Source organism: Vigna unguiculata, chromosome 5 (assembly GCF_004118075.2).
Source record: "Vigna unguiculata cultivar IT97K-499-35 chromosome 5, ASM411807v1, whole genome shotgun sequence".
In the NCBI taxonomy this organism is placed as follows: Eukaryota; Viridiplantae; Streptophyta; class Magnoliopsida; order Fabales; family Fabaceae; genus Vigna; species Vigna unguiculata.
In genome coordinates, this window is record NC_040283.1 from 41059649 (window position 1) to 41079090 (window position 19442).

Below are 19442 nucleotides of genomic sequence, written 5' to 3' on the forward strand. Positions count from 1 at the left end.
AAAATCAATCCTTTTTTTTTCTTTTCTTTTTAAATCTTTATTTATAAAAAAGTGAAAGAAAAAAATATTTTATTTTCTTTAAAGATGTCTTAAGCAATTAAATTTCCTACCTTCGTTAGAGAGTGTTTTTATTTCTTTGTGCTCAGAAAGAAATATAGCTATTTTCTTTAATTTTTAAAATGCTCTTTTTTGTCTACTGCAAATTTTGCAGTGCTTTCTAAATTTTCATTTTAGACGTGACTTAAAAAAATTGTTATTGTGTTGATGCATCCTTGGTTGGACTAATAACTTTAGATATTCTTTAGACTACTGAGAAATAACTTATAAGGTACAAACTATACAACACAATTGGTAATTGTACACAGGCATATGATCACGAAACAAAATCTGCTTCTGAAATAAATAAAGTAGATAGTTTTGTTACACATGAGAAGTTGATAACTCTGAATCATAGTAATTTCTTTTGAAAAAGTGGCATCGAGAATAACAGAATAAAGTTTAAGCAAATGAATGCCACAGGAAAGAACATCTGGTCTTGCAAATAACAGTTGTGAACATAAAAAGTTTGCAGCTGATCTCATCCTTGACTGCAATTAGAAACTGAACTGATTTAGCCTAATATGTGACAGATGAACGTGTATATGCTACAACAGAAGATCCAGATTCAATGAAGACACCAAAGATAAAGCCACCAGACATGTTTGACCTTCCAAAATTGTACAAACATTTCTGACAACGAATTAAGAGCCTACCAGTTCCACAAACAGCCACTGATATAATTCGATATAATTTTCTACCCTTCCAACTGAGGCAAGTAATTCTGAATCTGAATCTTCCACCAAGGTCTGAAGTATCAATTTAAACGCAATTCAAAATCAGTGGAAGTTACACTGCTGCAATAAAGGATGAGAGTATTCAACATATTTTTCCCACAGGGGCTTGTACTTCTCTATCCCAATCTTCAACCATGGCTTGGAATTTCCATTGAAATGTAGCACAGCACCCCTCTCTATCAACTGAGGATCAACATTGGTGTAGCCAAAACCCAAAACGTGCCACGATGGATCTAAGGGCTGAGTTAATCCATAAAATGTCAACAGTCCAGGCGGCAAGGTACCAAGTTTCCACAATGTCCGGTCCACGTTCTTCTCCTGCCAGTAATGGTAAATGCCAGTTACGTTCTTTTTCCTCCATTGAACCAAATCAAATACATTCATCCCAAATGCCCATCCACAAGCATCAGGGTCAAAATGTGCATGTATAAGAGGATGAGAGTAGTTCAAATATTTGTGGTATCTGTGAAATGTCTCCATGCATGTTTCAACAGCTCCATTTACATTACCATTCAGATCAATGGAAAAAAGATCAGAAAGATCCTTCTGAACCACAACATCATCATCCAAGAACACCACCTTCTTTAGTGAGGGAAAGACTTCAGGTATGTAGAATCTCAGGTGATTAAGCATTGATAGATATTTAGGGTTACGAAACTTGATAGGTGTTCTTCCCTCATCACTGTTGCCAGAAAAGTAGTAGCTCTGTATTTCAGAGTCTTGAAGTTGCTTGAGCACAGGAACATACGATGCATTTAACCAAGTAAAGTCTTCAAACTTCTGCACTTCCACAGACACTCCATGGAAATCGTTCACGGCAAACCATGCCTTCATCGCAGCATAGTTTATTTCATCAGTGACAAGGTGAAAAACAATCATGTTGGGATTTTTAGAATTCATTGCAGTTGAATTGACCACAACTGAAGTTGCAAGAATGTTATCAGAGAAAACACAGAAGTGGTAAAGGTTGTTATCCTTGAGCTTCATCTCCATTTGTCTTTTGTCCTTCGATTTCTTTTGCAGATTAAAGTTTCTGAACCATTCCGTTGTCAACCGAACACCAAGGCAGTACAGACTTTTTGGAACTTCTTCAGCAGCAATTTGTCCGTATTTCGAACTCTTTTCAGTAACTAAATTCATCTGTTCCTCAAGAGCTTGAATTTTTGCTTTGAATCTCATGATCATGGTTGCACTATCATAATGGAGCTGCTGGGCTTGGTATAACAATAATGCCATATCACGGATAGCCTTTTCTGTTTCCCTTGTTGTCAAAGGAACACGCCTAGTTGCAGCATTTGAGAGGAGCCTCTGTGAATTGTGGATCTGAGCACTTAATTCCCAAGCAAATTGGAGATTGTTGCTTTCTTTTGCAATTACGACAAAAGCTTTTGCCAGAGATATCTGATCATTGAGTTGTCTTGTGACCGAGTTAGAGTTTAACATCTCTTCAGTAATATTAAGGCCTTCCATAATCTTATCATGCTTGTAAGTTCTCTGTACAACAGGATTCAAAGCTATTAGCTAAAGAAAGATAACAAGAACCTAATCAACATCTATCCACCCAATTGTAATAATATTATATTATAATAATATCATAATATTAAGCATGCCATGTAAGCATGTCAAGAATTGTTTTTATGATCCATGCATGATCATTTGAGGAAAGAATTGTCATTCTGTTATAGTCCCAAAATTACAAAAAAAAAACATAATCCTCCATCCATCTAACAAGTATCATTTTGGTTTTTCAATGTAATATTTTTTTTCTTCATTTATGCCCTAATAATATTAATGAAGGTAGTAGATACTGTAAATACTGCAAAGATACTGTAAAGGTGGTTGATATACACTATTTAACTAGTTTTACTTGAATTGTGTATAAAAATGTATAACACACTTGTCATTTGTCATGGAGGCAGTGAATAGGAATAATGGTTTCTCTCCATAACAAGAATATGAATTTGTTATAAAACTTACAGGAAGAGCAACATCTGGAGAACTCAACATAATCCCAGTCGAAAAACAAGACCCAAGTTCTCCAAAGAATTGTAGTCATTTTAAACAGTATAAAAATGTGAGCACATAGTAACATCATGGTATCGATTAGAATCAAATGAACTCGCAAAATCAACCAGGGAGTCATCTTAGACTAAATAAAGATGAGTGGTGCAAGCGTTGAATTGGTTCATGTTAATCACATCAGTATTCATGAAACTGCTAAAGTACTATTCCAAATTATTAAGCATTCGAGTTCCGAGCGATGTCAAGAGAAGAAGAATAAAAAAAATACAAACAACCATACCATGAAACAACCCCCTTTTTCACACCCGTAAGCAAAAAATCCAAAGCGAAACAGTGGAAAAAGCCAATTCACACAATCTCCTGAATACATACATGTACGGCACAAAATCAGTCCCCAGCATCACATAACCAAAAACAAATCACTCGTTCATAGACCAACCAACCCTCCCGACAAAAATCAAATCAACTCAACAGAAGTTGAATCCTCAGAATAGCAAAAAATTCAAAATTTAATAATAAAAAACATATTCAATATTTTCACACACACTCTCCGGCACCCGAAAAGGACAAAATCTATGAAATGAACCAATTGAGAAAAAAAAAATTACCTTGGACAAAGCGGGTCTGGACTCAATTTTGTTCCCTTTGCTCAGAATATAGACAAAGAGAAGAATCACTGCACAGCACAATGCCCACCACAGAGCATCTGGAACCTTCTTACGCACTGGCCTGCGAAAATCCGTCGCTCGTCGCCGCATCTTCCAACTTTCTCCAAACCCCAATTGCAGCCTTCTTTCACTTTTTTCCCTGGAAACCGTTTTCCGGGAAAGTAATGTTCAGGGGGAAAAACAAAATTTCAAGATCGGCAGCTATACCCAAGATCTGGAATCTCCGGATTTGGAAAAATAGAAGTGAAAAGATTCAGATTTGGGAGAAATATCTGGTCGTACGACGGTGGACATGCGCTGGTGAAGTGCTTCTGGGCACTACAGTGAGCACAAAGAGGAAAATAATAGTAAGAGAAAAAAAAAAAGAAAACAAAAGGAGGTGGAAGTGGTTTCATGGCACGATGATGTTTTGGCATTTCATTTTCAGGGACAGTGACAAACGGTCCTGATCGTGCCATGTCAACTTTCAATTATAACATTTGATTTTGATTACCCATTTAAGTCCAATCAATTATGGTCGGTTCTCAATTTTGCCTTGTCTTCTCAAACTGCAATAAAATCAGAATCTACCCATTCAGTTGCCAAAGATAGAATTCTGGAATATAATATATTTTTCTAGTTTTATAATTTTACTTTTAGAAACTTAATATAATTGATTAATTTTTTTTTTAAAGAAAGTATTGACTATTTTAGAATTTATTATTTATTTTAAAGCCAAAGATACTATGTTTAAAAGGGGTATTTAAAAGATGTATTGAGTTTTACTTTGAGTTGGATCTCCATCTTTGTTTTTGTAAATTTAATTGATTTGGTTCTTCCATAATTATTGTGGCAATATAGGAGAATTTGGCAATTTATTGTTCACACTTAACTTGCATTTGATGTGTCAGTTGCACAAAATATTTGAGTTTATTACGCAAAATTTATCAGCAGAGGGAGTGAATCTATGTTGAAAAATGTTTTGTTTTCGTGTCGTTGTTGAAAGGTGAAAACATTGTTGTCTCTATGCTAATTTATGGTAATGGTATATTATCTCATAACTAAAAATTAATAGAAAAAATAACACTAGCCAAGAATGTAAAAAAATAGTAATAACATTAACAATTTCATTCTAATTGTTATTTTTTTATAAAGATTAAATATTTTTTAGTCTCTAAAATCGAAATTCTTTTTATTGCAAATTTAGATATATTTTTTAAATTTTAAAAATAAATAAATATAATAATCTTAACCTAACATTGTTAAAAAAAATTACATGTTAATTCACAAATTAAAAATTTAAATATGCAAAACAATGTAAATAATTTAAATATCATCGTAAAATTAACATGTTAATTCACAAATTAAAAATTTAACTAATGTGAACTATAACAATTATATTTATTATTTTTTAAGTTTGAAAAATTAAATTATATAAAAGTCAAATTATATCAAAATTTAAAATAAAAATAAATACAAATTTTGTCAATAGGACTAAAAAATATTAAAATCCTTATTTTCTTTTTATAGTAGTTTATACTCTCAGTATATAAAAAAGTAGTAATATAAATAGGAATTTATTAACTACTTAAAGCAAATATAGGGTAAATTCTCATAAGATAATTTCTTTTAAGAAAATTGTGTTATATAATTTTTAAACAATTTTTATAGTTTTTTTATTGATAAAGTGTTGTGAGACTTACTTTGTCCCATAATTTATTTTTTAAAATATAATAGTTTATAAAATACTTTCAATATAATAATATATAAAGTGTTTTTTATTGTTTTGAATTTGTGAAAAAGTTGAACAGATTTTGATACATTTATCTTGAGGGTATGATAAAACAAGGCATGGAAAATTATTTGTACAAGTTATTTTGCTGAACCAATAGCTTTTGGTCATAGATAATTACAAAAATCTACCATGACTTATAAGGTAAAATAACTTGTGTTTTTCTCATCCTTATCAATATCATCAAGGATTTTGGTGCAGGTGTTTTAGCATGACATGAATGATTCCTTGCACCAAATTTCATCAATTTGTCACCTAAATTCCTTCAATTTCTCACCTAAATTCGATACACGATTCTCATCTTAAACAAAAATTTAATAGAATCATATCAATATTTAATAGAATCTTACAAACATTTCTGTTGAGAAAGGTCAAAATATATAATCATAATTATTTTAAGGATTAAATATGTTTTTGTCAGTCAATTTTCAGTCAATTTTGGAATTAGTTTTTTTTCAAAATTTTATTTTTTTTACCAAATTTTGTTATGTTTATTTGACATTTTAAATATCAAATAAATTTAATAAAATTTGGTTAAAATTACTAAATTCACGCATTTTTAAAGATAAAGACTAAATTGGTCAAAATTATGAAAAAGAGATTAATTCCAAATTTCGCAACTTAAGAGACCAAAAGTATATTTAACTTTTTTAATTAAAAATTTAATAGTTTAAGCATCACGATTCAATTGTGAGTCAATCTAGCTAATCATACACAACAATAATATATTAGTATTTCGGTGGTTCAAAATATCTTTGTCTGTTATCAAAAGTTGCTTAAAATGAGTTTAGGACAAAACAATTACAACACCAAATCAAATAATTTTACACTACAATAAAAGAGAGTTTATTTATTCCACATGTGAATTAGTTATTAACTACATAATTAGGAACAAGGTGACGAAATTACCTTATACCTTCATGGCACTAAGCTTTTTGTATTACTTCAGTTTGAACAGAGGATTAAAATAGATAAAAAGGACAAACTTTAATTTTTTATGGTCCAAAATTGCATGTACACCTCTGATTTGGAATACACTTAAAAAGAACACAAAACTTGGAAAGGAATGAAAGAATTGTTTAAAAATAATTTTGACTAAATTACACAACTACCTTTTAGTCTAGTTAAGTAGACTGAAGAAAAAACTTATATTAATTTAATCAAATTCATTAATTTTGCAGTTAAATTATTTAAGCCTACACTCGATCAACTCTATTTTCATTAACAGTAAAAAAAAAATAGTAGTATATGAATTTATTGAAGTGAAACACTAAATCCTACCATCTATATAAATTCTTTAGAAAATTATCAATAGTTAGTTTCTGTTAACAAAGTGATCATAATACTGGTGATGCCTGTTTTTTAAAATTGACGGCAATTTCATGTAATTTTAAGAGATGTGGGTAATTATGATAAATTATTCACAAATATCACCGATCATCCATCCATATATATATATATATATATATATATATATATATATAATATACAAATGAAAGAAACATAACGCATTTTTTTATATTTGTTATTATTTTTTATTTACTAACTATGTTTTATTTTATCACAAATGATAATAATTACTATTATTTCATTTTACAAATTTTCTATTAGTTTATGTATTTTGGTGGTTTTTTTTATTCATTATTTTATTGACAATTCTGCTAGCTCATCAATGTTTGTTGATATTATTTGAGGTAGTCAAAACAAATTTGAGCCCAACTACATTTATAAAAACAAATTTGTCTCTTGTGTTTTATTACAAATTGATAACAGAGCTCCAGTTTTTTACATGAAATGGATTGGATTTATTAAGCCCATATGCGCGTCTAATTTGATTTATTCTGTTAATTAAAGTGTTGGGTTTCATTGCAAACTTCTTATTTTTTTCTTTCACAGTATTTACTTAACAATGTTATATATAATAATAATAATTCTTATGTATGTCATAATTTTCGCACCATACTTCTCTACTCTCAATTTCTTTTAAAAGTTCACAATGCTTATTGTTAATGTTTCGGTATTTCAACATAATTAATTGTTTAATAAGTGCATATGGTTTTTCAATGATTATTTTAATAATTTTGACTCGACTAATTTTTGGGATTCAATAATTTTGTATTAAGGATCGTTAATCATATGGATGGTAATTGTTAAATATTTTTCGTATTTTTACATACATAGTTCATATGGAGAAAAATAATTTCAGTTATTTTGACATAAGCACTTCAATAACAAAATTCCTTTTCTTTATGAAGTATACATTTGTTTGTAAATTGCCTTTATTGATTTGTTGTCTGACCTCAAAGGTAACACATTACTTCACATTACTTCTGTAATTTTTAGTTCACATAAGTGGAAAAGAGAGAAAAGCAAAATATGAAGTAAGCATATTAAAATGGAAAAATTAAAATACGTATCCTCAAATGAAAGCTACACTGGACGAAACAATGTATTACTGAACATCAGATTATGTTAGGTTCTCCCTTGAAAACAGAGACTTAGCTAGACACCATCAATGCTGGAGAACCAAACAAGAATCGAAATATACAAATTGAATTCAAATTAAATCATGCACAGAACATTTTTGGAAAATAATACACAACAAAATAATTCACATAGCAATCGAAATTTAATTTTCAAAATCACATTGCAGCATGAAAAACAATATTAATGATGCATTCATCAACACAACAAAGAGATAAATTTGAGACGGAGATCCATGAATAGAACGGCTCAGAACATATTACAGCTCTATCAATCATGATTTATCAGAAGCAGAACTGGCATTTAAAGCTGAATTGTAATCATCATAGCCAATATCACAGGAAATAAATAAAACTCAATTAGCAAAATTCTCTATTTTGTAAAAAAATTGTCAATAAAATATCGGCTCATATCAAGAAATTCAACCATTTAATCCATTATGCTTCATCGATCAATCTCAGAAGCGCGGATAATATGTAATCATCGCCGACAACTAAGATCACAAAACACTAAAACACACTGAAAAAATCTTAAACTTGAAAACCTAATGTGGAGGATATCTTTAGAGGCACAAACATTGAAACGTAAAAGCCCCCACGTGAAATACCACCAATTCAATTTGCGCCTCTATGACTAGCTTTATTTTCACGGAACAATTTGAAAACAAGCTAAAGGTGTAGTGAGGCGCCAAATAAACACAAGAAATCGAAAGCATGGAGAATTGCAAGATTAAAATAAACGAAATTTTGCCATTGTTTAGACACAGATTAGCCAAGAAATTGGGACAAAACTGCAACACGAATGGCACCGATTTGGCACGTGTATTGGGGCTTTCACGTCATGCATTAATCAGAGAAGCCCGGGAGACATCGTGCGGAGAGTTAAGTAGAAGGAAACTTTTTACCTAAAAATCTCTGTTCGTAAACCTAAAATTCGAAACACTAGCGGCCATTGCCGAACCCTGCACTACAATTGAATTGGGCTTGCATATGGTGTTGTATTTATAGGCGCCCCAAACCCTAATTCTCTCTCTTTCTCTCTCTATCAGACTCCAACGTTTGCGAATAATACGGTGTGTTTCGTTTGGCTGTTTGGGAAAATATGTATTTTTTCTTCTTTTTATACAAATAACTTATATTTGAATGTTGCCATAATTTAATAATTTTCTAAAAGGAAAAATATAAATGTATTTTTTTTGGTGTCATATTTCTTACTTTACAAAAAAATATTATAAAATATTGTTCTTAATATTTTAATTACGTAAAATTATTTGTTTGGTGCTTTGTTGATTCAATTATATTATCTCTTATTTAAAAAAAAATATTTATTTCTTAAAATAAGTTTGAATTAGTCGTTTTCGTTTACTCCTTAACTAACAGTGACGACATACGTTGATATGACGTTATTTTTAGTGTACTTATGTCAATCAACCTTTTGGGTAATTTATGTGCTAAAATGTGTATAAAAACAATAAAATTGAGGATTTAAATTATGAAAACTCAATTTGTCTTCCTTGAGAGAAAAAAGTTTAACATAGATAAATATCATTTTGGAAGGTAAAGAAGGTTTTGTGTGGTTGTAAGTGACTGAGTTTTTCAAATTCGACCATTTCCTACATTAGGTTAATAGAAATATTCTACATTTTCTACATCATTTTAATGAAAAGCCCCTACTATTTCCTATACCAACTTAATGAATTTTACAAATTTATTATGAGTTATTTGACTTAAAAAATAAATGTAATAAATTTACGATTACGATTGGAGAGATCATTCCTTGCACATTATTAAGTGTTTATTTTATTTGTATTAATTAAAATCTCTCAATGCATCGCAATTCTTTATATTGTGCTAGTAAATATTCTATTATAACTTATTTATTTTTAAATGTTTTCTTTAACATTTAAATATTTTCAAATATCATAACACATTTACTATATAATCTATTTGTTGCGCAAATAATGTGGAATTACATATTTTGATGTGACTAATAGCTGTTTAAAAAATCAAACATAAAATTGTTTTTTTATTATTATATACAAAGATAAGTTTTTGAATATATAAAGATATATTTTCTTATAATGTGGGGCTTATTTTTTAAATATTGGATTTGTTAAATGTATTTATGTGCATCCATTGTTTGTTAAGGTAGGGAACAAAGTAAACATGTTTATAATATGTAATATGCTTGATGATATTATATTTATTAGAAATTGTATTGCTAATGTTTAGCAAATTCAAAAAAATCATGACAGATATTGAAATGTCTAGTGTTTTGATGTATTATTTTTGGCCATATAAATTATTCAATTAGAATATGATAATTTTCAATCTTAAAAAAACATGTATGAGAAATTTTGATCAGATCTTAATCCTCAATGTACTTCATTTGAGTTACATTTGTTGACACTCACGAGAATTTTTCATTATTTACGAAGAATATGTAACTTTGTGGCATTAAAAAAGGACAAACTTTGTGATATGATTGAATTTATAGATAATGATTATGAAACTCATTTACACGATAGAAAAAACACATATGACTTGGTTTTATTCTTTTAAGTCTATTGAAATAATATTATTATACTCAATTATCACATATATGATATGTTGTTCCCTTTGTAATTTGGAACTTCATTTCGAATTTGTCCTTAAAAAATACCTTTCATGGCTAAAAAAGAAGTTATATTTAAATTATACTTAATCTAAATTTCTAAACAACATCAGACAATTAAACTCACCTGAACATCTATATTAGTTTTCTTTTAATTTTGTACAAAACACGTAACCGATTCCTTTTTATAATGGAAGATGAATGATATTGTAATACAACCCTTTATTCAAATCAACTTGTCCAATGGTCTTGAATGTTGTAAAACCCTCTTTTTCTGCCCAAAAATTTAAAGGGGTCTAGCCCTATCTGTTGGGCCTAAGGACTGGCCCATAGGGTGTCCAAAGCCCCTAAGGCAGCCTAACCCCTCTCATTTTTGCCATTCTTTCGAAAAAAAGGACCTTACTCTCTCCCTTTCCCTATCAACAAAAGCTCTGCTAGGGTTTGGTTCCCTCTTGTTCGTGCTAGCTCAAAAGCCCACCTCGTCTCACGTAAGTTGGTCCTTGAACCGTACTCCCTCCTTTCTAAGTTTGTTTTTGTGGTTTCTGTTAGGATTCACAGTAGTAACCCTGTTATTCTCTCTATGCTGCTGTTCGAGTTCGTAACCCTACTCTTGGAGCTGCTGGGTTCTTTGGCTTAAGGTCACAGTCTGTTATTAGCCCCTTTCCAGGTAAGGGAAGCTAGGGCTTTACTATTTTTATGTTTTAGATGCATGTTCGGTTGATTCTATGTACTGGATGGTTGGTATGTATTATTAGTTGTATGAAAATGCGTGGTTTGTACTGCTATAATGATGTGGACATGTTTCTGCGCGAGAGAGAGTAGTGAGCTTTGCTGAACTTGCCTAGGCGAGCGGGTTGGTCGCTCAAAACGAAAACTTTTGCTTAAGCGAGGAGCTCTCGCCTGAGCGAGAACAACAGTAGCTCACTCCCCTCTCTGTTTCGAGGGCTCGCCTAAGCGAAGGCCACTCGCCTGAGCGAGAGCAGTCTCGCTCGAGCGAGTTGGGCTAGCTTGAGCAAGACCTCGACGTGCTCCCTGTTGCAGTCTCACCCAAGCGAGAGCAAGTAGCTTGAGCGAGGGGTTCCTCTCGCCTGAGCGAGGACTCTTTAGCTTGAGCGAGATTTGACATTTCTAAGGGTGTATATATATATATATATATATATATATATATATATATGTATGTATATATATATATATGTGTGTGTGTGTGTGTCTCACATGATTGATTGATTTACGCCTAAGACGATTCAAGCCATGATGTTATATGTATTGTATATGATATATTGGGATTGTAAGTTGATGTGTTTAGCATGGGCTTGGTGTGATATATGCTTGATTGGTTTGGTAAATATATATACATATTGGCATGAGATTGATGTGCATGAGAACTCTAAGAGTGGTTGGTGAAACATGGGTAAAGTGCGGGTAAGACGTAATCCCATGACCTTCATAGGGAGTATTCATGGTGGTGTCTCATCTAATGGACATAATTTCGTGGACCCTCCTAGGGGGAGTTCATGGCGGTACCTCATCTAATGGACTTAATCCCGTGGACCCTCCTAGGGGGAGTTCATGGTGGTGCCTCATCGACAGGGCGTAATTCCATGAGGGTAACGTGGTGGTGCCTCATCGACCGTGCGTAATTCCACGAGGGTAACGTGGTGGTGCCTCATCGACCGGGCGTAATTCCACGAGGGTAACGTGGTGGTGCCTCATCGACCGGGCGTAATTCCACAAGGGTAACGTCGTGGTGTCTCATCGACAGGGCGTAATTCCACGAGGGTAACGTGGTGGTGCCTCAAGGTCAGAACGTAATTCCACAAAGGCCTCGTGGTGGTACCTCATGTAAGGATGTAATTCCGCAAAGGCCTCGTGGTGATGCCTCACTGCTAGGACGTAATTCCATAATTTGGTGGTGGTGCCTCATCGTATGTATCCGGATAGTCAAGTCTCGGTGTCTTATATAGTTTGGTACTTCTTATGTGGATGTATGCTAATTATGCTTGACTATGAACTCATATGTTGAATGTTATGATATAAGAACCTTTCTGCACTAGCTTACCCTTTGCTTGTTTATATGATTGTGTGTGGTCTACTCCTTTGCGATGATCATCGATTTTATTGATGTGAGCAGATGTGAGAACCCCTGACAGTGGTAATGATAATAGGAATGCTGTAGCTTGATGTCTATGGACGGGTGTTGGGCTCACTATGGGGCCGCAGCTAAGAGAATCTTATTAGTTAGATTTCTATTGTTCTGGATAAGAACTTGTGCTACTTTTGAACTATCGTACTCGTGTTAGGCAAGGTGGCGTCCTTTTTTTTTTTGTTATGAATATGTTTGGGGAACTGTGTACTTTATATCCCAATTTCATACTCTCTAGATAATTATGTATGTGGCGTTTCATTAAATTGGATTTATCTATTTTATTGGGACGTTACAAATGTAACATTATCTTAAATTTGACAAAACTTGTATGAAAAAATCAGTTGACAATGTAAACTCAGGTATATATATTAGTGGTGGCAAAACGGGTCAGTCCCGCCCGTATGTGGCCCGTCAAAAATGGGCCGGGTCAGGCTGGTCCATCAAACAGAAATGGGTCAATAATCACAACCCATCTCGTATAGGACGAGCTAACAGGCAGGGTGGACTGGCCCGTCCAGTTTTTTTTTTCCTTTTTTTTTCCTTTTTTTAATTTGTTTACAAAATTTTTAATTTGTTTTATTTTTTAAATTTATTTATATGTACAGATAAATTATTATTAAAGTCATATTTAATCAAATAAAATATTTTTTAACTTTTTATTGATTAGTTAATATTTTTAATTAGATAAGTTAAAATAATTATTAAATTTTACATATTAAATTATTTAATTATAACTAATAATACAAACTTAATTTGTAGGTGTTAATGATTTAAATTACAATACTATTATATATATATATATATATATACATTTAAAATATATAATATAAAAAAATAATATTTTTAATTACTTTTATTTTATTTTATTTTTTTAAAACGGGCCAACGAGCCAGGACGAGCTGACCCTTATTTTGGCCCGTTAAGTTGACGGGCTGGACGAGATGACCCAGAACGGGCTGATAGGTTGAAATCTTCAACCCAACCCGTTCCTTTTAACACGGGCTGGCCCGTTGGGTCCAACCCATTTTAGCACCCCTAATATATATATATATATATATATATATATATATATATATATATATATATATATATGGATTAACTTTTAAGTTTCCAATAAATTGAATAGTACCTAGATAATTAGCTACAACATAATTGTCGGATCAAAATCAAATTAAAAACTAAAGTCAGGTATATATAGATTAATTAAGTTTTTAAAAGATTGAATAGTACCTGGATAATTAGCTACAACATAAGAATCATTTGGTAATTTAACATGAACATGTTTAATCTTAAGGAAAATAACAAAATGTGTTTTAATGTGAGTGACATGATCACTTGCACCACCATCTAAAATCCATTAAATTTTACCTATTTGTGATTCTTGTCTAGAAGACTCACCATTATGACTGTGTATCTGGTTAACGTTGTGATTGGATGAGTTTTGCAGAAAATTCATGAGCTTTTGCACTTGTTCAACCGTAAAAGGATTACTTTTCATATTTGTTTTAGATCTTGATACTCCATGACACATGGAGTCCTATTTGCTTGGTTTGGTTAATTAGGTGCCTCCCATGACTAGTGCCACAATAAGTCGTTTAGGCCAATTTTGTATCTTGCACAAAGGAATTTCTTGTGTTGAGATTGCACGTACGTGGGTCATTATGTTCAGGAATTCTGATACTGCTAGCAATGAGTTTTAGCTTGTTCAGGAGAGTACGTCTCATGCTTCTATTCCAAGAATGATAGTTGGTTCCATTGAGTTGAGGAGAAACAAGAACCATTCCCAAAGGATGCAAATATAGGGGCTAGAAGGATTTAAAAGATAATTCATGGTTGCTTATGTTTTTGTGGTTGAGGATTCCATGATGAAGAAAGGAAGAACAACAAGATAAGAAGTGGAATCTAAAAATGCGTACAAGAGAGTTCCTATATATAGGAATCTAAAACAGAAAAGAGAAAACACTGATATATAACATCAGATAAGCAAACAGAAACAGAAAACAATAGAAAATATAAAAAGATACTGATAAAATAGTATCTGAACAATGTGTATACCCTATGTCAGTTCAAATGTTTATCCAATGGTTTTCTCTTGATCAAGCTTCTTCTCCCTTGCCTTGGGATAACTATAAACTACTACATATTATAAGCTAGGATTGCTTTATGTGCAGGGAAAAAGGAGTGTCCCAGTAACTGATGAATGATTGCGAGTGAAGGGATGATAATCTGTGTACACCATCAGTAGAGCTGTCAAAATGGGTTGAAACCCGTGAGCCAATCCGGCTCACCACGAGTTCGGATTAGGTTGGGTTGGGTTGAAATTTTTTTACAAATTTCAATAGGGTTGATTTTTGACCCGGTTCACCTAAAATCCGACTCACCCGGGTTGAGTTGGCTCACCAACCCACAAATAAATGGTCACACAATATTTGTTATTAAGTTAGACTTTGCATTTGGGTCATGTTAAATTATTTTTTTAGCCAACACATAGATAATTTGTATTTTTGTGAATTTAGTTTGTATTTGGATTGTATTAAAATTTATTTAGATATTAACTAGAATTACAATTTAGTTTTGACCGAAAAAGTAAAAAAAATTGTATTTTTTTAATTAAGTGAACCCGTGAGCCAACCCGTTTAACCTACCAACCCGTGATGGACCGGACCGGGTTCAAATTTTTTTGCTCGTTAATAAGTGAGCCAGGTTGTGGGTTGACTCACTAAGTGATCAACCCATGGTGGGTCGAGTCGAGTTGGACCGAATGTGGTGGGTCGAATCGAGTTGGACCGAATTACTCATTTTGACAGCTCTAACCATCAGTGATCATTCTTCGATAAATCAACGTAAAATTATGGTATCTCTTGTCTAAATTATTTGGCCATCATGTTTCGAGTTTGATTGACGAAATGATATACGTACATAATTTTCATCATATAAATTCTAAGTAATAAACTAGTATAAAATTATAAAATAATCAAGTTAAATAAAATTTTATATTTTGTATATAAAAAGGAGTATGATATGCATGTATTGTCAGTCGAAAAGTCTTCACACTATAGTCAATCTAACATCATCATTGATGTGAATTTAAAACATATTCTAAACATTTACAAGCATACTAAACATATCATTGTGATCAGGGCATGCATTATTTATCATATACAAAACTCAATATCAAGCGATTGCATAGCAAGAATTTTTAGTAGTGCTTCTCATATAGGTTCTTTTCTTACTAAAATTAAGCTGTCTCACATTTAGCTCATCCACATGAGTTTATAGGACTATTTATTGGCAAATTTGAAGCTGCAGACAAGGACAATTCTGGCACTCAACTGTTGGAGAATTCAAGAATTTGTTAACATTATCTTTAACAAATCCGGAAGTGGAACTTTATAGGAAGAGCCGACAACTGTTTGATTTCTCTGCTCTGGGGAAAGATTCTGAAGGAAATGATAGGGAAGAAATAGTCATAGAAGATTTTAAGATGGCCATTTGTCATATAAAAATGTTAAACATGAAAAGAATTTCCAGAATAAATGCGGATGAAGGATAAGAGACAAAGAAGTTTATTGAAGAAGAAAGAGAAAGATGAATTGTCTCTAATGTGTATACTAACGAGTCATATACACAAGACTTTGAACAAGAAATGAAGGAAAACGAAACAGACAAAACAACATAACAACAAAACAACGACCAAACAACAAGAGCATACGACCCCAAGGAAGAAAGGGTAGATGAGTCCATCAGATGAGTCTAGGCAAACGACTTCAGCAGACGACTCTAGATGTTTAGGTAGCAACACCAACAGACAACTCTAGGTAACAACACCAACTCTAGCAAGAGGATAGACGACTTCACTCAGAACAGTCGATTACTTCACTCAGAGTAGACAACTATCATTTTTCATTTTCTTTAGAATTTTGACATGATCAAGGAGAATTTTTTGTTAATGCTTAAATAAAGCAAGTATCAGTTTCATCAAAAAAGTGTTTGATTGAAGCAGGGCGAGTAGGTGAAGTTTGAAAATTTAGAATAAAAACTGATTACAATTTTCATAAAAAAAGTTAACATAAAAGAAAATGACTTGGTAATCACTCATGATCGAAAACCACTTTCCAAATGTCAGTTACACAACCAATTATATCAGTAGTGTTCAAGTTCCTATCACGGAATGATAACCAAATGAGCCTTTATAACAAACCAAGTGAAGTTTTACAAAGTAGTTGATTCAGTAATCATTTGATATGAATCCAGTGAGCCACAATATATGCATTGTCCCCCACAAGACGCTCATAATGTCAAAAATTACATGATTGAACAGTATCTATTTGATGATAAAATTCAAAAAATGCCTCAACAAATTAGTTAATTATTCCTATATAGCCAGGAATAAGTAATGAAGAAATTGAACTAACCAATATTATATTCTTCCCTTGCATGTCTCTAACATTAACATGTCATACACACGTGAAGATCGGTATCACGTTTCATCCTAAGACATTGCAGAGAATGACATTCCCGAACTTGCATACCTCAGACAAGTGAAACTAAAAAAATTTAACTTTAAAAGTGTTTCTTTGTCTAGTTTTCTGCTTGAAATCTTCAGGACCAGCTAGACAAGTTGATGATGAATTCAACTCCTCTAAAAGTTCTGTTGCCAACTCAACCTTTCCTGTTTTATTTAAATTCTGGATTAGTGATCTATAGATATATACTGAAGGAAGAATCCCCTTCTGTTTCATCTCCCTGAAGTATTTCAAAGACTCCTCAACATTTCCTGACCGGCCAAAAATATCAATTAGTGCAGTATATGTAAGCAGATCTGGTTCAATCCCATTCTCGGTCATTTCCTTATAATACACAAAACACATATCAAATCTTCCAACCTTCCGCAAGCCATTCATTAGAGTATTGTAAGAAACAGTATCCGGGATGAAACCAGTATCCTTTATGGATGAAAACACATCAAGCATTTCATCCACACGGCCCATGTGACCCAAGATATCTAAAACAATATTATATGTGAACAAATCCAGACCATACCTCTGTGTTCTAAAATGATCAAATATCACCAAGGATTTATCTTTCTGTCCGCATTTGGCAAAGGCAAAAATGATCTTGTTGATGAAGGATGATGATGTGCTAGAAGACATTATATCTGATATTTCCTCAAGAAATTTGAGTAGCTCCACACAATCATTTTCTTTTGTGAAAGCCTTGGCAAACTTAAGGCATGAGGTTGCACTTGGGGATTTACAGGACAACAACAATTTCTTGAAAACTTGACAAGTAAGGTCAATGTCATGGCTTGCCTCCTCTAATAGGAGATTATAGGCATCAAGGGAAACAACAACGTTCTTATCGTTAAAAATTTGTAGTACTTTATCGGTGTATGTGCAATAGACATTCGCACTGGATGCTGGTGTATTTTCAACTTCGGCAAGAAATTCTTTCAGAAGTTCCTTTGTCACTATCTTTATGCCAGGAGATGCCTCTGTTGAATAATCTGGAAAACTGCAAAGTGCCAGTGAATTAGCTATTACTGGTTTAAAAACATTCAGATAACAGAATAGTTTGGTTGTTATGGGAATGACACAATTAACGAGAATCATCATTAGGTTCATGTAATAGAAAACTGCTTATTCAATCAATATTCACTTTATTTTGCTGCGAAATGCCCAACAAACAAAATATGCAGTAGGATCATAAAAAGGTAAGTTGAATATGGACAACTATTTGGGTGCTAAAGCTAAACTAAAATAAGTTGCTTTGGAGTAGAACTAGGCATGAACAAGAAATATGCTACATATTAAAATTCATTCACATATGGCAGGCATGTACATATCTATCATCTCAAAGAACAGGTAACTAAGAATGAGCTACGCACACTAGCACTTCATAGGTCTGGCTCAATCAAAAACGTGCAATTCTTTACAAAACTAATAAAAAAACTCAAGTAATGAGAACCTTGATGATGCACTAATCTTAGTGGGTCACGTAATTCCCGCAAGGAATAAGTTATAGCTTATTGACGATAATGACACACGACTAGTTCAACTAAAGTTCATCTGTTTAAGGGTTAAAGTTTGATCCAACTCCAAACCACTTCCACCATGAAGGGGCAAGATGTTGCCTCGAGTAAATACGAGTGAACACATCTCATCCTTTCATAAACTTCATGAGGAATAAACTCCTCTGAAATGTTTTGTCTCTAAAAGTGCACAAGTAAAGGGCATCAACCCTAGATTTCATCTAAAGCAACATGTGCATATGGCCCGCTAAAATTCGAAGTGACACACCATTACTTGTGCACTTCAGTGACAATCTCACCTTTAGAGGAGACAATCTTGCACTCCTTAACACATGATACAACATTTTCAATGCTTTTCAGCTCTCACCACTCCATGATAAAAAGTTTGAACTTAAACAACAACAATAATAATAACCAATCAACTTACAGTAAAACCCAAAATTATTATGGTATTACAAAGGCAGTAGTATATTGATAACCATAACTTATAAGTGGAGGTTCTGAGAGCCACCCACCACAGTAACTTTACTTTCCACAAAGAAGAGAACTACACTTTCATTCAAAACAGCAAGAGAAATTAAAAAAAATAAAAAATAAAAATTTGAGTGAAAAAAAATTGGCTTTGGAAGAGTACCGAATGATTGTTGAAAGAGGAAGGGAGAGATTGAAGCGAAAGCGGAACAGAGGAAGTTTAATCAATGAAAAGCCTCTCGTTGTTGCTTCTCGTAACATCCTTCGCAGCTGAATTGAGATTACCACGTTTGTGTTGTTCATGTTCTTTTCTTTACTTTTTAGGGTGCACAAGCATGCTACAATTACAAATACTGCTGTCTAGTCCTTGTGATCAGTTTCACAATTAAGACCTCAAAAGTTA

General features: G+C 32.6%; 2 protein-coding genes and 3 non-coding genes across 5 annotated transcripts; all 5 read right to left on the bottom strand.

The window, feature by feature from the left end:
- Window positions 1-368: 368 nt before the first annotated feature.
- Window positions 369-3920, bottom strand: LOC114184856 (probable galacturonosyltransferase 10). Its single transcript, XM_028072204.1, has 2 exons — window positions 3464-3920; window positions 369-2327 (listed from the first exon to the last, which is right to left on the bottom strand). The coding sequence occupies exons 1-2, from the start codon at window positions 3611-3613 to the stop codon at window positions 876-878; spliced, it is 1602 nt and encodes a 533-aa protein (XP_027928005.1). The 5' UTR covers window positions 3614-3920; the 3' UTR covers window positions 369-875.
- Window positions 3921-8020: 4100 nt separating this feature from the next.
- On the bottom strand, window positions 8021-8113 carry LOC114186369. Its single transcript, XR_003605029.1, has one exon. It is a non-coding gene; the product is annotated as a small nucleolar RNA Z223 (small nucleolar RNA).
- Window positions 8114-8181: 68 nt separating this feature from the next.
- LOC114186382 lies at window positions 8182-8267 on the bottom strand. Its single transcript, XR_003605042.1, has one exon. It is a non-coding gene; the product is annotated as a small nucleolar RNA U36a (small nucleolar RNA).
- A 252-nt stretch (window positions 8268-8519) lies between these two features.
- On the bottom strand, window positions 8520-8655 carry LOC114186385. The gene has a single exon (XR_003605044.1). It is a non-coding gene; the product is annotated as a small nucleolar RNA snoR134 (small nucleolar RNA).
- An 8054-nt stretch (window positions 8656-16709) lies between these two features.
- On the bottom strand, window positions 16710-19345 carry LOC114183768 (pentatricopeptide repeat-containing protein At1g11900). The gene is made up of 2 exons (XM_028070896.1): window positions 19203-19345; window positions 16710-18051 (listed from the first exon to the last, which is right to left on the bottom strand). Exons 1-2 carry the CDS (start codon window positions 19340-19342, stop codon window positions 17085-17087), a joined length of 1107 nt encoding a protein of 368 aa, XP_027926697.1. The 5' UTR covers window positions 19343-19345; the 3' UTR covers window positions 16710-17084.
- Between the last annotated feature and the right edge of the window lie 97 nt (window positions 19346-19442).

What these genes read in the sequence shown, in the direction of transcription:
- LOC114184856 (XM_028072204.1), bottom strand. Translation starts at nt 3,613, where the DNA reads ATGCGGCGACGAGCGACGGATTTTCGCAGGCCAGTGCGTAAGAAGGTT. An exon ending in CCAGACCCGCTTTGTCCAAG is followed by an intron (nt 2,328 to 3,463) that starts GTAATTTTTTTT and finishes CCTGTTGTACAG; the next exon opens with AGAACTTACAAGCATGATAA.
- LOC114183768 (XM_028070896.1), bottom strand. Translation starts at nt 19,342, where the DNA reads ATGAACAACACAAACGTGGTAATCTCAATTCAGCTGCGAAGGATGTTA. An exon ending in CCTCTTTCAACAATCATTCG is followed by an intron (nt 18,052 to 19,202) that starts GTACTCTTCCAA and finishes GGCACTTTGCAG; the next exon opens with TTTTCCAGATTATTCAACAG.